Source organism: Crinia signifera, chromosome 4 (assembly GCF_055691185.1).
Source record: "Crinia signifera chromosome 4, ASM5569118v1, whole genome shotgun sequence".
Classification (NCBI taxonomy): domain Eukaryota; kingdom Metazoa; phylum Chordata; class Amphibia; order Anura; family Myobatrachidae; genus Crinia; species Crinia signifera.
In genome coordinates this window covers 288,511,273-288,528,959 of record NC_139220.1, presented here as the reverse complement: position 1 = coordinate 288,528,959, position 17,687 = coordinate 288,511,273, and the positions used below count along the sequence as shown (strand labels likewise).

At 49.1% G+C, this 17,687-nt stretch overlaps 1 protein-coding gene across 1 annotated transcript; it reads left to right on the top strand.

Annotated features, from left to right (window-relative positions):
* The first annotated feature begins 2,536 nt into the window (after positions 1 to 2,536).
* On the top strand, positions 2,537 to 8,591 carry LOC146072690 (volume-regulated anion channel subunit LRRC8D-like). Its single transcript, XM_083179886.1, has 2 exons — positions 2,537 to 2,552; positions 5,914 to 8,591. The coding sequence occupies exons 1-2, from the start codon at positions 2,537 to 2,539 to the stop codon at positions 8,253 to 8,255; spliced, it is 2,358 nt and encodes a 785-aa protein (XP_083036012.1). The 3' UTR covers positions 8,256 to 8,591.
* The last annotated feature ends 9,096 nt before the right edge of the window (positions 8,592 to 17,687 follow it).

Sequence of the window (17,687 nt, the reverse complement as noted above, 5' to 3'; positions counted from 1 at the left end):
AAGTTTCTAGGTGCCACGTTCACAATCTATTTTCACAATCTCTCCATATATGGAACTAGACACGCCCTTTGGGTGGAGCATGACACGCCCCCTCATTGGGGCACTGTGCAAAATTCTGCTACCAACTATAATCTCCCTGAAACTAGTTTTCGAAAGTAGGCAAGTATGATCTCAGTCCCTACCTACAATAACAGATGCAGCTTCTTGTACTCTGGAATGTCTAAAAATGATAGATGCTGTCATCAGTGGGGTCATTTTAAAATACATTTAAATGCAGAGGGTATATAACATCGAAGACACAAAGGGGTCTATGTACTAAGCCCTGAGGAGGTGGGCAGAGATAAAGTACCAGCTCCTAACTGCCATATTACAGGATGGGTTTAAAGCTTGCTGGCTAGTACTTTATCTCCGTCTACTTTATATCTCTCCAAGGCTTAGTACATAGACCCCTTAATCCTTTAACCAGCTCTCAATTATTTGGTCCATTAAATGAATGGTTCCTGTGTATATACAGTGTATATATATATATATATATATATATATATATATATGATAGACAATGTGTAGGTCGAGAATTACTAGGTCAACCATTAATAGTCAGCAGTGACTAGGTCGAAACAGAAAACGGGTCGACATACCGTAGGTCGATACTAAAAAAGGTCAACACACGCTTATGGTTGACATAGGCAAGGTCGATAATCAAAAGGTCATCATGGTTCATCATTTTTTTGGTGTCCATGTAATTGTACTTCAACATGGACACTACATACTGTATATGTACCGCTCCGCTCGCCTTGCTTCGGGCACGGTGCCTTGCTGCACTTGGCACCCTGTTATATTCACTTTATGCCCACTTGGATAGTAAATTATGAAAAAAACACCTTTTAAAAAAACTCACGAAAAAACTCACGTCAACCTTTTGACTGTCGACATTGCCTATGTCCATCATAAGCTTGCGTCCACCATTTGGTATGTCAACTCTTTCTAGATGTCGACCCAGTCACTGATGATCATTAGTGATTGTCTATCCACTGACTGCATACCAAATGAATGATGATGCAATGTGCCGCAGTGCAAATAACGTCTGGCTGTACAGTAGCTTGGTGGCAGGAGAGCAGCACAGATTGCTGATTGGCCTACTGTGTGCATTCTGCACCTCCCAGTCATGTCTACCGGTCTCTCTGATAATAGTGACTGCGGAGTCCGGGCATTATACACTGTACTGCCTTCAGTTGAACAGGTTTTCGCTCTGCTCTCCTGACAGTGACACATTAGTGGGGGAAGGTGGATGTGGGAGATAAGCATTGACATTTCAAAGCAAAGGCTCTACAGCACCTAGGACGGGGGAGCCCATAATGTAGATGCTTCCATTTTTATATAGCACGAAGGGAGTATGTATTAAAGCTCGGAGAGAGATTGTGGCCGCGTTCGTTTGCATAGGGCCAATGTCTGTTGTTTGCGCATGTGCTGGGTGCGTGCGACCACGGTGAACAAACTGTTCCCTGGGTGCATGCACCAACCTTGTGAGCTGGGGGTGGCGGCCTATTAGCATATGGGAACGCCCAGCGTTTCATTGTGGCCATTCTCATTCTCCCAGTGCAGGGAGCAGGCAGCTGACATCACCGGATCTGCATGCACATTCCACATCATTCGGCCACCATCGAATGATGTGGCTGTTACCCCGCAGGCTGTGAATGGATGTTTATGTAAAACATTCAGTCGCATCCCGTGGGAACGTACGTGCCTTGTGAATGGTGGGCCGGCGTACCACCATTCGCAAGGCGGGATCTGGTTGACTCCCAAGGATGCGAATTCGCATCCAAGCGAATCAACCAGAATAATCCCCAAAGTACCAACCAATCAACTTTTAAAGGGGCATACATATGGTGCGATAAAATGAACTATATCTCTCATTTTAGCTCTTATGAGCTTTATCTCTCATTTTATCACACCGTGTCTATGCTGCAACCACTCACAGGTCATGTAAGACCCCCTCCATTGTCTGTGCATGCACAGATGACGGAGCGAATCGTTATCGTTAACGAGGGATATGCACGCCAACACAGCTTGTAAAATTAAAACCAGGAGTTAATTGGTTGATACTTTATCTCTCTCCTCTTTGGTAAGTTCCCCCCCTAATGTTTGTATTTGCGTCTTTCTTTGTGTAGAATCTTAGATCAGAAATACTTGCTATCCCGTGGCGGCTAAAGTTGTGTGTGTAATATATGATAATCCTTTAATAACTTGTAAGACTTGTACAATACCTTTGATATACAGGTAATGTATGATTGACAAAGCTGTAAACCAACCACAGTTTTGCGTGGGAGAGGTCACCACACCAATGTGTGTGCACTGAGCACACACACGAAGGGGCTAGCGTGGAAAGACCGGAGAGAACTATTTGCCTTGGGACACAAGTTTGGAGCACCAAATTTACAACTCTTCTGGAAGAAAAGAACAGATTGCCAAAGACACAGGTTGAGGCTTGTACTGGATTGAGAAAGACAAAAATTTACTGCTGCTTCCTGGTATAAAAATGCTCATCCGTAGAGGTAAGGACTGTGATCTCAGCAACACTCGCAGAAGGTAAGGTAGTTTGCAGAGCTACCAGATTAGAGGCATGATGGGACGCAGACACTTGTACCCCACTTGAAAAAGTGTCTGGGAGCTACATGCGGCTAAATGGACACAAGGAACAAAGTGGGAGTAGACAGATAAGTGACACCTTTAGTAGATATTAACCTCAATAATAATAATAAAAAATACATAACTTTCAGAGAAGAATTGTTCAGCAAGCAGGACTATGGCACTGCTTCAGCATGTAAATGGTTAAGGCACAGAGCTGACACCTTTATCGCAGCAGTGGCTGTATAAGAATGTAATAGCTTATAATGGGGCAAACACTGAAGGTTGTCACTGCTATTGGTCTATTAGGCTCTGAACCTCAATATCTGCCACCTTTTGGCCACTGAGTGCAATTACATCCCACAAATCATATTAAAGCTAGAAATTTAGGGTGGGGGTGATTGACAAGATGTATTTATACATAGATGATTTTTGATCCAGGTCATGTCCTCTGCCAGAGAGAGGAAATAAACCGCTGTATGGATGATAAATAGCAGCTGGTGGGAATGATGGAGAAAATAGGATTAGGACAGCAGGAACTTCTCTGTGATGTTCCAAGAAGTGATGTGCGTCTGTTTGCTGTAATCTTGTTAGTTATCTGTATGTTATTAGAATGAGGTTTCTCAGCCCGCTATCTTCTGAAGCATGGGTTACCATGCAAGTGTAAGTGGACCCCCCAAAGAATATTTCCGTACATTGACATTTTGTCCTACTAATGTGCGTGCTGACCACACAGGGGTAACTGTGTTTCATACATGTAACTCAGTATGCACAAGTCATGAGACATCTGTGATATGTACATTACAATAATTGCCATGAAGATGGTTATAAAATATTTTAAACTGGACTTTTTAACTTGATCGGTCTTTAAGACATAGGAATAAATATACTAAAGCTTCTAAAAGTAAGAAGTGGGGTGGTTGCCCATAGCAACCAATCAGATTCTAGCTACGCTTGTTCTGTTACATCTTAGAAAATGATATACACAATATGATTGGTTACTATGAACAGCATCCCCACTTTTTAATCTTAAGCCCCATATACACTAGGCGATTTTATTCACAATATCGTATAGAAAGGGCTTACTGTGTACACTCTATATCGTTAACGATGTGCGCTCCCGCGCATTTCTAATGACCCCCTCCCTCATCTGAACATGTTCGGAGGAGGCATGACCGTAGCTCCTCCCAGCCGCTGCTCCATTTTCATCCCGGTATCGGCAAGTGTGTACACACTTGCTGATGCCGCCAATAGCTGCGGGGACTCGTTTAATGTGTATGGGGCTTTACAAGCCTTAGTAAATGTAAACTATAATGTGAAAATGTTAAAGAGTTACTCAAATGTAATTTAATTAATGTATCTATTGTAACTCATGTTGCAACTAATCATTTGGGGGATAATAAAAAATGACTTTAAGATGCCCCTGGAGTATGCGCATCAAGGGCTGAGAATTTGGAAACATTTGAATGCAAACTGTGCGGCTTGAGGTTGTTAGCCACAAGCTGATTGGACAGACTGGCATTGGGTGCAACTCAGAATAAAGACATTTTATGGGGTTGGGTGGGAAAAAAACCTCATTGGGGCTCTGAACCATCAATGATGGGGAACTATTGGCTCTCTGCCATTGAAGGCAAATCCATCTAACATTGGTTGCTAACCATCAATGGTTTGGAACTATTGATGGCTAACCCTCTCCTCCACATTACTCTGCTGATGGGCCAGTACATGTCCTGGAGTAGGGGGCAGAGTGGGAAAGCATGTTCTCCTCCATATTACTCTGCTGACGGGCCAGTATATGTCCTGGAGCAGGGGGCAGAGTGGGAAAGCATGTTCTCCTCCACATTACTCTGCTGATGGGCCAGTACATGTCCTGGAGCAGGGGGCAGAGTGGGAAAGCATGTTCTCCTCCACATTACTCTGCTGATGGACCAGTACCTGTCCTGGAGCAGGGGGCAGAGTGGGAAAGCATGTTCTCCTCCACATTACTCTGCTGATGGGCCAGTACATGTCCTGAAGCAGGGGGCAGAGTGGGAAAGCATGTTCTCCTCCACATTACTCTGCTGATGGGCCAGTACATGTCCTGGAGCAGGGGGCAGAGTGGGAAAGCATGTTCTCCTCCACATTACTCTGCTGATGGGCCAGTACATGTCCTGGAGCAGGGGGCAGAGTGGGAAAGCATGTTCTCCTCCACATTACTCTGCTGATGGGCCAGTACATGTCCTGGAGCAGGGGGGAGAGTGGGAAAGCATGTTCTCCTCCACATTACTCTGCTGATGGACCAGTACCTGTCCTGGAGCAGGGGGCAGAGTGGGAAAGCATGTTCTCCTCCACATTACTCTGCTGATGGGCCAGTACATGTCCTGAAGCAGGGGGCAGAGTGGGAAAGCATGTTCTCCTCCACATTACTCTGATGATGGGCCAGTACATGTCCTGGAGCAGGGGGCAGAGTGGGAAAGCATGTTTTCCTCCACATTACTCTGCTGATGGGCCAGTACATGTCCTGGAGCAGGGGGCAGAGTGGGAAAGCATGTTCTCCTCCACATTACTCTGCTGATGGGCCAGTACATGTCCTGGAGCAGGGAGCAGAGTGGGAAAGCATGTTCTCCTCCACCATACTCTGCTGAATGGCCTCAGTTCTTCCTGCATAATCATTTTTTATTGTCACCCTATTGTCATTGTGCCCTGGTACACCACCAGGGCATAACTCATGACGTGACACATGGCTTGAGAATGCCTGTACTAGAAAAATGACTGTGCAGGTTTTTAAATTACGATTTTTATTTGTTATTATTAGCAATTAGCCAAAATTTGCTGATCTCTATTTTGATAGGAGGCTACAGTACTTAGCCCCATTCTAACCTAGTCAGGTTTGATCATCGAGGAAAACAACCCTGTTTGACCTAGTGCCAATTGGCACTTGTGTAGTCATTGAGCTAGAAGAGACTTTCGTGGAGTAGATTTAAAGCTTGTATGGCCACAAATAAAAATTGCATTACAATTTAACTGAAATTACTATCATGCTTTGTAAGTAAATTACATATTGGTTAGCCCTGTATAATTAAGAATGCCTTAAATCAAACACACCATAGTAACAATAAAGAAACGTACAACCAAACGGCAAGGACGCACTTCTTACAATGCAAATTGGCATTAGTACAGTTTATTTTGAAGTAAAAAAAAAAAAGTATTTGCGTACATTGCATATTATCATTAAATTATTTAGAGCCACTTCCACTGTCCCCTAACTATTCTATGTCTCCATACAGTAAATTTTGTTTGTAATTTCAGGAATGGTCACAGCTAGTGAGGTCACCTCACTGGCTGAATCCCAGGCCCATTTGAAGGCTGTGAAACCCTGGTGGGATGTTCTCATGGATTATCTCCTCATTATCATGGTCATGATCTCCTTCTTCTCTGCAACCCTCCTACTCACCATGGATAAAGTTGTCTGCATGCCAAAGCCTAAGAAGCCTCTGAAGAGTACATCAAGTGGTTTAGATGGAGCTAGTATGACCACTTTACCTGTGCCAAAAGAAATTGGCCACCTAACCAATTTAGACATCCAGCAGTACACATATGTAAGTGTTGTTTGTTACCACAAAGTAGTTCCTTGGCAGTCCAAATATTTTCCATACATGGCTCTTATCAACACTTTGATGCTACTGGCCAGTAGCAACTTCTGGTTTAAGTACCCTAAAACATCCTCCAAGGTCGAGCATTTTCTTTCAATCTTAGCTAAATGCTTTGAGTCACCATGGACTACCAAAGCGCTCGAGGAAACCAGTGACGAACCTCCTCCAGAGTATAAACATCAAAAGTACAGCTCTACCCGTTCCTTAGACTTCTCCCCGAAAACACCTCTACTAAATAGAACGCCATTTTCTTCTATGCACCTGCCAGTGTCTGCCATACTGGATAAAAAGGAAGGAGAGCAAGCTAAGGCTTTGTTTGAGAAGATACGTCATTTCCGGGCCCAAGCTGAGGACTCTGATGTTGTGTATAGAGTTTACGTTGGCCAGACTGTTTTCAAAGTGGTTACAGTGGTTATAGTTCTTGGGTACACACTCAGCTTGGTAGGATCATTCAGCTTCCGTCATACTTGCAAGCCTTCTATACAGAATCTTATGGGATATTCTGTGTTCACCTGCACCCACAACTTGGCATACATACTTGAAAAACTCTTACTGACTTACATTTTGCTTCTTTCCCTCTATGCTGTCCTTTCAGTTTATGCATTGTTTTGGATATACAGAAGGTCACTCAAAGTGTACACCTTTGAAAATACCAGTGACGGAGATGGTTTTGGAGATATCCCCGATGTCAAGAACGACTTTGCTTTTATGTTACACATGGTAGACTGCTATGACACATTGTACTCAAGAAGATTCTCTGTGTTCCTCTCAGCTGTGAGTGAAGAGAGGCTCAGAGAGCAAGCACTCAATTCCGAGTGGCCAAAAGAAAAGTTGAGAGATCTGGTCAGCAAGGACAGCAGGGGGCGCTTTGAGCTGCAACTGTCAATGACGCCAGCAATACCAAAGGCTGTTTATGAACTGACCGAGGTTCAAGTTCTCAAGCTGGAGCTGATCTCATCTGCAAAGCTTGTAGGAGCAGTGTCTCAGTTCAAGTCTCTGTCTGAGCTTCACATCAGCCACTGCTCAGTGAAAATGGACCCTGACGCATACCATTATTTTCAGGAGCGGTTGAAAGTCCTTCATATTAGATTCACAGACTTAGAGGAGCTTCCATCTTGGATGTATGGTCTAAAGAACCTAATTGAACTGCATCTTTACGGCAACCTCAATTGTTCCCACAACAAATCTATCCGCTTACAGTCCCTGCGTGGCCTAACTGTCCTCAGATCTCTTTATCTGACAAGCAATTTGTTCCATATACCATCGGCGGTGCTTGATGTGGCTGCACAGCTGACCACTCTGAGCATACAGAATGGAGACACTGAGCTTAGCTCGCTAGCGCAGTTGAAAAAAATGAATCGCTTGCTCGTGCTTAAACTCTGCCACTGCAAGCTTTCGAAGATCCCTGGTGTCTTACCTGGCTTCCAGAGTTTGCAGTCCATTGATTTGTCGTCAAATATGCTGCAGGCTGTTCATGAACTGGGAACACTTCAGCGTCTCCGAAATCTAATCATCTTGAGACTGTGCCATAATTCTATCTACCATCTTCCACCATCTATTGAGCTTCTGTTAAATCTAGAAGAGCTGTATATTTCCCACAACTTACTGGAGACACTGCCAGTGTCCATTCTTAACCTTGTTAGGCTAAAACATTTAGATGTTAGCTACAACCGTATTCGATTTATTCCTCCAGAAATTGGCCATTTAACGCGTCTGGAAATGTTGGCAATTACTTCTAACCAAATAACTTTCCTGCCACATGAGCTGTTCCGCTGCACTAGGCTCAGGTTCCTTCATGCAGGTTCCAACAAACTCTCCAGTTTAGCACCTGAGGTTGGGAAGCTGCCTCTACTGTGCAGCCTGGAACTCATAGGAAACAGCCTGACATCCTTGCCCGAGGAGATTGCCAACTGTTTACAGCTGAAAAAAGGAGGTCTGGAGGTGGACCAACAAGTGCTGGAGAATTTACCCCAAGGATTAAGGAGAAGATACTTGTAAATAATTAATCATAAATGAATGGCATAAGTACGCTTTCTTGAGATCAAAGACATATTTCACTGAGTCATAATCGTTGGTCCACAGTGGTAAAATGATCTTCTTACAATACAGCTTAACCAGGTCAATAGAAAACTTGTGGAGACTTACATAAAACCACATAGAAATTCCATTGTCATTGAAATGGCTATGTCTCATGGATACATGCTGTATGTTACAGTATAACAATGCAGCCTTCTACCTGATCAGCACAACGTCCCGGAACCAGCCTACATTAGCTATTAAGTGATTTTATTTCCTATCACTCCATTGTGTACTGTATCTATCAATAGCTATGTAGGCACGTATCTGCACATGAGATTTTTTAATGTATATTTTATATTTTCATATTGCTTATGTTATTTTGTGTTAGAATTAAACATTTTATAGTTCTTCAAATATCACCTCTGTTATTGCTAACATTAATTGTTTTAGTAACCCGCCACTGGACTTATTGGGGGATATTTACTAAGATGGGAGTTCTATTTCACATGGGATGTTGCTATGAGAAACCAATCAGAATCTACTTAATTATTTAGCACCTTCTCTAGAAGATAAAAGATAGTTTCTGATTGGTTACCCCTGCAAACCATATGCACTGCAGGTGGAGCAGATGTAACATGTTTTGGTTCTGTGCAGAGTAAATACCGGCTGTTTATTTTTACACTGCAATATAATACCAGTTTGAAGTACAAACCCCACCCAAATCTAACTCTCTCTGCACAAGTTATATCTGCTGCACCTGCAGTGCACATGGTTTTATCCATTAGAGAATTTGCTTTTGCAAGTGAACCAGAATCAGGCCCACATAGTGATGTGTGCTGAGCAATCTGTGCTAACCAGTGCTTAACTCCGTGTTCTTTGTGAACATGCGGGTGATCTGACTAGTTTTAGACTGCATGTGCTGAAGATCTGAACAGGCGATGGCAACGCGCGGGACCGCGCATCGCTATGGGGCATACACCCGGGGTGATGTGTGCTTTATTTCAAAGTGATCTAGACAGATCAATTAGAAAATACAGAAACATCTTCCGGTGTGTATGTACCCTTACAAAGATGTACAGGCCCTGGTCAGACCTATTTTGGGGAATTTACACACTTTGTGATTTTCCACAGACTTGGCATATAACTGAAATACTGGCTCCTTCTGCATGTAGCCAACAAATGTTAGACACCTTTAGTTCTACCATACAATTTAGATTTCAGTTTGGACACACCCCACCCAAATATAACTCTCTCTGTACATGTTACATCTGCCCCACCTGAAATGCATACCTCCCAACATGGACGTGGCCTAGTGACAAGGGGGTGTGGCTTATACTTGTGACGCTCCCACAAGGCCACACCCCATTTTCGCCGCTGTGGGGCCCTTCTGGCTGCAGGAATAGATACATGCGCACAGCATCTATTCATCGGTGACAGGGGGTACATACTCCCAACTGCATGTTGCTTTGAGCGACTTTCAGCTCAGAGTCGCCCAGTGTGTATGGGCCATTAGAGTTCTTTTTCTTTTACATGGCTACAGTTCCACAGACTGAATGTATTTTGTTGGTAAGGATTAAATGAAACACCAGATGGTTAACAGTCAATACATAGACAGGGTGTAAAGGTTGAAGGTTAAATGGTCGACACAGACTTATGCCAACAGGATCAGAAGGTTGACACAGAAAAGGTTGACATTTTTTTTACCCTAGTCCTAACCAGGAACCTTACCCTACCCCTAGTGCCCTACCCTAACTGTCCCCATAGTGCCTAACCCTAACTGTCCCCATAGTGCCTAACTGTCCCCATAGTGCCTAACCCTACCTGTCCCCATAGTGCCTAACCCTAACTGTCCCCTGGTTCCTAACCCTAACTGGCCTTAATAATGCCTAACCCTAACTTTCCTCCTAGTGCCTAACCCTAACTGTCCTCCTAGTGCCCAACCCTAACTGTCCCCATAGTGCCTAACCCTAACTGTCCCCTGGTGCCTAACCCTAACTGTCCCCTGGTGCCTAACCCTAACTGTCCCCATAGTGCCTAACCCTAACTGTCCCCATAGTGCCTAACCTTAACTGTCCCCATAGTGCCTAACCCTAACTGTCCCCTGGTGCCTAACCCTAACTGTCCCCATAGTGCCTAACCCTAACTGTCCCCTGGTGCCTAACCATAACTGTCCCCATAGTGCCTAACCCTAACTGTCCCCTGGTGCCTAACCATAACTGTCCCCATAGTGCCTAACCCTAACTGTCCCCATAGTGCCTAACCCTAACTGGCCCCAATAATGCCTAACCCTAACTGTCCCCATAGTGCCTAACCCTAACTGGCCCCAATAATGCCTAACCCTAACTTTCCTCCTAGTGCCTAACCCTAACTGACCCCTGGTACCTAACCCTAACTGGCCCCATAGTACCTAACCCTAACTGCCCCCATAGTGCCTAACCCAAACTGACCCCTGGTACCTAACCCTAACTGTCCTCCAAGTGCCTAACCCTAACTGTCCCCATAGTGCCTAACCCTAACTGTCCCCTGGTGCCTAACCCTAACTGTCCCCATAGTGCCTAACCCTAACTGTCCCCATAGTGCCTAACCCTAACTGCCCCCATAGTGCCTAACCCTAACTGTCCCCATAGTGCCTAACCCTAACTGTCCCCATAGTGCCTAACCCTAACTTCCCCCATAGTGCCTAACCCTAATGGACCCCTGGTGCCTAACCCTAACTGTCCCCTGGTGCCTAACCCTAACTGTCCTCCTAGTGCCTAACCCTAATTGACCCCTGGTACCTAACCCTAACTGTCCCCATGGTGCCTAACACTAACTGCCCCCATAGTGCCTAACCCTAACTGCTCCCATAGTGCCTAACCCTAACTGTCCTCCTAGTGCCTAATCCTAACTGCCCCCATAGTGCCCAACCCTAATGGACCCCTGGTGCCTAACCCTAACTGTCCCCATAGTGCTTAACCCTAATGGACCCCTGGTGCCTAACCCTAACTGTCCCCATAGTGCCTAACCCTAACTGTCCCCTGGTGCCTAACCCTAACTGTCCCCATAGTGCCTAACCCTAACTGTCCCCATAGTGCCTAACCCTAACTGTCCCCATAGTGATCAACCCTAACTGTCCTAGTGTCTAACCCTAACTGTCCCCATAGTGCCTAACCCTAACTGTCCCCTGGTACCTAACCCTAACTGGCCCCATAATGCCTAACCCTAACTGTCCCCATAGTGCCTAACCCTAACTGTCCTCCTAGTGCCTAACCCTAACTGTCCCCATAGTGCCTAACCCTAACTGTCCCCATAGTGCCTAACCCTAACTGACCTCTGGTGCCTAACCCTAACTGTCCTCCTAGTGCCTAACTGTCCCCATAGTGCCTAACCCTAACTGTCCTCCTAGTGCCTAACCCTAACTGTCCTCCTAGTGCCTAACCCTAACTGTCCCCATAGTGCCTAACCCTAACTGTCCCCATAGTGCCTAACCCTAACTGTCCTCCTAGTGCCTAACCCTAACTGTCCTCCTAGTGCCTAACCCTAACTGTCCTCCTAGTGCCTAACCCTAACTGTCCCCTAGTGCCTAACCCTAACTGTCCCCTGGTACCTAACCATAACTGTCCTCCTAGTACCTAACCCTAACTGTCCTCCTAGTGCCTAACCCTAACTGTCCCCTGGTGCCTAACCCTAACTGTCCCCATAGTGCCTAACCCTAACTGTCCCCATAGTGCCTAACCCTAACTGTCCCCATAGTGCCTAACCCTAACTGTCCCCATAGTGCCTAACCCTAACTGTCCCCATAGTGCCTAACCCTAACTGTCCTCCTAGTGCCTAACCCTAACTGCCCCCATAGTGTCTAACCCTAACGGGCCTCTGGTGCCTAACCCTAACTGTCCCCATAGTGTCTAACCCTAACTGTCCTAGTGCCTAACCCTAACTGCCCCCATAGTGCCTAACCCTAACTGTCCCCATAGTGCCTAACCCTAACTGTCCTCCTAGTGTCTAACCCTAACTGTCCCCATAGTGCCTAACCCTAACTGTCCTCCTAGTGCCTAACCCTAACTGACCCCTGGTACCTAACCCTAACTGGCCCCATAATGCCTAACCCTAACTGTCCCCTGGTACCTAACCCTAACTGTCCCCATAGTGCCTAACCCTAACTGTCCCCATAGTGCCTAACCCTAACTGTCCCCATCGTGCCTAACTCTAACTGTCCCCATAGTGCCTAACCCTAACTGTCCCATAGTGCCTAACCCTAACTGTCCTCCTAGTGCCTAACCCGAACTGTCCCCTAGTGCCTAACCCTAACTGCCCCCTGGTGCCTAACCCTAACTGTCCTCATAGTGCCTAACCCTAACTTCCCCCATAGTGCCTAACCCTAATGGGCCTCTGGTGCCTAACCCTAACTGTCCTCCTAGTGCCTAACCCTAATTGTCCCCATAGTGCCTAACCCCCCCCCCCCACTAGTGCCGAACCCAAAGTGTCCGCATAGTGCCTCGAACTAACTGTCCCCTGGTGCCTAACCCTAACTGTCCCCATAGTGCCTAACCCTAACTGTCCCCCTAGTGCTTATCCCTAAAAACCCCTTCCGAATCTTATACCCAACCTTAAAAATCCTGATGTCATTGTTGACCAGTACCGGTCAACCTTTTAACCCTGTTGACCATCTGGTGTTGACCGATTGAAGCTCTATTTACTATCTTCCTTCCCGGACATCGCACGCTTGTGGCGAGTGTGAACCTGCTGCAGTGGCAGGCAGGGAGATGGAAGTCTCCCTGCCTGCCCTAGAACGTATGCCTGCCGGGAGCCAGGCAGCACAAGCTGCCCCCCCCGGGACGGCCAGCAGGGGACCAGGTATGCACTGCTCCCGATCGTGCATATGTAATGATCGGGAGCAGTGAATATATGAATATCTAATGAGCGGCTCTCGGCTCCCGGCTCTGCTATGTGTAAAAAAAAATTCCTGATTTTTTGACACCAAATGTAAAACAACAACAACTTTATTTTAAAAGTTCACTTTCCACTTCACCATGAAAAGATGGAGATTTGCTACACGGCGAAAATCACTTAGAAAGACGGTGAAAAGGTCACATTGAATAGGGTGATTCACTTTTTGACCCAAAAAATCACCTTCCAACGCGAAAATGCGAGGGGATGCGGTGCACTTTAAACTGTGTCCATGTCGACTGTGTTGACATTCATATAAAACAACAGTGAAAAACCCCATGTCGACCTTTTGACTGTCGACCTAGACACTGTCGAACTGATGACTGGTCGAACTAACGACCTATTGAACTAATGACCTTTCGATCTATAACCATGTCGACATTTACCATGTCGACCTTTTCCCATGTCGACCTAATGGTGTCGACCATCATGCTGTAGACCAAATGATCCCAACCCATAAGTTAGCTGCCTCTCATTCCTGCCCTTCATCCTTAATGCTGCCCTTATAGAATGTAGTCTGTAAGCAGAGCATTGAGCAGGCAGCCAATGCAGCATTATAATAGTTTCCAGTAAGTAAACCTCTTTATTCTGAAAGGCATTCTTATACCCCTTTCCCACTGCAGGCTTTACACGGTAAAATGCCGTTTTTTTAGCCTTTTTAAACGGCTAGAGCTGCAGTGGGAAAGCTCCAGGTTGCTTTACACGGTTAACAAATACCGGTATTTGTTAACCGGGTAAAAAGCAGTGTTTTTACCGTGTAAAAGCCGTTTTTTCGGCAGTGGGAAAGGGGTAGCCCTTTACCCGTTAAAAAAAAAACGGCATGGGGTCCCCCCCCACTGCTGTAACCAGCACCAGGCTGAAGGAGCCGGGGCTGGTATTAAAAAAATCAGGAAACCCGACAAATAGGGGTTCCCTGATTTTTTACAACCAGCCCCAGGCTCTAGGTCCGGGGCTGGTTCCCAAAATACGGGGGACAAAATGACTAGGGGTCCCCCGTATTTTAAGAACCAGCCCCAGGCACAACCAGCCAGCAGGGTAATGCCACAGCCGGGGGACACTTATGATATAAGTTCCCGCGGCCAAAGCATTAACCCTACCGACCAGTCAGCCTGGCCAGGGGCCCTGGGGGAGTGGGGACCCCCCCAATAAAGGGGTCCCCCCCCTCCAGGACTTACCTGACCAGGCTGAAGCCTGGTGCTGTCCTCGATGCCCCTGGGCGGTGGGCATCGAGCTGATGGTATGGTGTAAAAAATAGAATAAAAACCATTGTCTTTTACTGGTGAACTATGAGTCCCAGCAAGCCTCCCCCGCAAGCTGGGACTTGGAGAACCACAAGTCCCAGCCTGCGGGGCATTAAAGGGCCCGCTGGGTCTTGTAGTTCCACAGTAAAAGAAAGAGTTAAATAAACACACTGACACACGTGAAAAATAAAAGTTTAATACATACATAACACATACATACTGATACTTACCTATCTTGAGCCCGTAGGTAGCCCTGGTCCTGATGTCCTGGTCCGTGTCGGCGTCTGTATCCATGTCGGCATCCCTGTCGGCGACGGCGTCCGAAGAAATCCATTTGGGAAGCTGTGGAAGGAAACCATACTCACCTGTCCCAGCGCGACGTAGTCCAGGTAAGGTCTTTGCAAAAAAAACAAACCGAACACCCGAACCAAGCGGACAGCTGAGAGACGCACGGTGTGTTTACATCGTGCGGCTCCGCCCCCGAATGCCGCTATTGGCCGCCCTATTTGTCGGGTTTCCTGATTTTTTATTACCAGCCCCGGCTCTTTCAGCCTGGTGCTGGTTACGGCAGTGGGGGGGACCCCACGCCGTTTTTTTTTTTTTTAAATTCTCCCCCCCCCCCCTATCTTTACACTGCTTAAACGGGTTTTTAAACGGGTAAGTGTGAATGTGACAAAAACAGCTTTTAAACGGTAATTTACCGTTTAAAAGCTGCAGTGGGAAAGAGTCTTTATGGCTCTTACCCGTTTAAAGACCCGTTTAAAAAAAACGGGTCATTACCCGTGTAGGCAGTGGGAAAGCAGCATGAGACTATATTTCATGGAATCTCTTATATATTTAGCCAGATCTGTCACTCAACCCCTGTGGAAAACGTTCCTGTGTAGAACAGTTTCATGTGTATGACGTTCCACCCCCTTGACATCACCTCCCCCCGCCCAGCCAGGGCTACAGTACACGCCCACCATCCACCATTACTCCACAGCAACCATCCACCATTACTCCTGCACATCCCTACCCTCTGCCAGGACCCCCGCGACCCATCTTCCGCGATTCGCGGGACCCCCCGCGACCCCCCCTCCCACGATTTGCGGGACCCCCCCGTGACCCCCCCTCCCGCGATTCGCGGGACCCCCCGCGACCCCCCTCCCGCGAATCGTGGGACACCCGCGACCCTCCTCCCGCGATTCACGGGACCCCCGCGACCCCCTCTCCCGCGATTCGCGCGACCCCCCCGCGATTCGCGGAACCCCCGTGACCCCCCCTCCCGCGATTCGCGGGACCCCGCACCCCCCCTCCCGCGATTAGCGGGACCCCCGCTTTCCCCCCTCCCGCGAGTCGCGGGACCGCCGCGACCCCCCCTCCCGTGATTCGCGGGACCTCCCCGACCCCCCCCCCTCCCACGATTCGCGGGACCCCCGCGACCCCCCTCCCGCGATTCGCGGGACCCCCGCGACCACCCCATCCCGCGATTCACTGGACCCCCGCGACCACCCCCTCCCGCGAAACGCGGGACCCCCGCAACCCTCCCGCGAATAGCGAGACCCCAGCGACCCCTCCCTCCCGCGAGCCCCCTCCCGCGATTCGCGGGACCCCCGCGACCACCCCATCCCGCGATTCGCTGGACCACCGCGACCACCCCCTCCCGCGAAACGCGGGACCCCCGCAACCCTCCCGCGAATAGCGGGACCCCAGCGACCCCTCCCTCCCGCGATTCGCAGGACCCACGCGACCCCCCCTCCCGCGATTCGCGGAACCCCCGTGACCCCCCCTCCCGCGATTCGCGGGACCCCGCACCCCCCCTCCCGCGATTAGCGGGACCCCCGCTTTCCCTCCTCCCGCGAGTCGCGGGACCCCCGCGACCCCCCCTCCCGTGATTCGCGGGACCTCCGCAACCCCCCCTCCCGCGATTCGCGGAACCCCCGCGGCCCCCCTCCCGCGATTCGCTGGACCCCCGCGACCAACCCCTCCGCGCGAAACGCGGGACCCCCGCAACCCTCCCGCGAATCGCGGGACCCCAGCGACCCCTCCCTCCCGCGAGCCACCTCCCGCGATTCGCAGGACCCCTGCATCCTCCCCTCCCGCGATTCGCGGGACCCCTGCGACCCCCCTCCCGGCATTAAAAGGGCCCCCTGCGACCCCCCCTCCCGCGATTCACGGCACCCCCCCCTACTGCGATTTGCGACCCCCCCTCCCGCAATTCGCGCCGCGAACCCCCCCGTAGCGCCCCCCTCCCGCGATTTGCGGGCCCCCTCGGCACCTCTTGCGATTTGCGACCGCCCCGTAATTCACACATTCGGGGACCCCCCCTCCCGCGATTCATGCCCCCCTCACGCAATTCACGGCACCCCCCACACCCCCCTTCCTGCGATTCGCAACCCCCCACGACCCCCCCTCCCGCGATTCATGCCCCCTCCCGCGATTCACGGACCCCCGCACCACCCCCTGCGCCCACCCTCCCTTGATTCACACCCCCCTCATGCAATTCACGGCAACCCCCCACACCCCCCCTCCTGCGATTCGCAGCCCCCCCACGACCCCCCCTCCTGCGATTTATGACCCCTCCCGTGATTCACGGACCCCCGCACCACCCCCCCTTGACTCACGGCACCCCACGCGCCCCTCCCGCAATTCACGGACCTCCGCAACCCCCCCTCCCGCAATTTGCAGACCCCCCTTCCCACGTTTCAAGCCCCCCGCGCCCCCGCCCACGATTTGCGGACCCCCGCCCCCTCCCCCTGTACCACCACAAGCAGGTACCGCCCCTAGGTGGGAAATCCGGCCCTGGCTGCCGCACTGCAGGTTTCCCCACTGCCCTCTGCACCAGCGCCACAACTTTTATCAATGTCTTGCCCACATACCACTATTATACGGGATGCGGTCATTCGTCAGACTGCATTTAGGTCTACAGTCATTAGGTCGACCCCACTAGGTCGACTGGCAGGTAGGTCGACCTGACTTAAGGTCGACATGGGCCAAGGTCGACATGACATAAGGTCGAATTTGCATAAAGGTCGACATGAGGAAGGTCGACTGGTCATAAGGTCGACATGGGTTTTTCACTGTTTTTTGAGCCGACATGTGCCGACAGGCGGTATTTCATGCCCTACCATCCACTAGGGCGTGGTGGGAGAATAAAATAGTGTGCCGAGCGCAGCGAGGCACCGTGCCCGAAGCATTGCGAGCGAAGCGAGCGATGCGAGGGTCCGATTCTCATTGCCAACTGTGTCCATGTCGACTGTGTCGA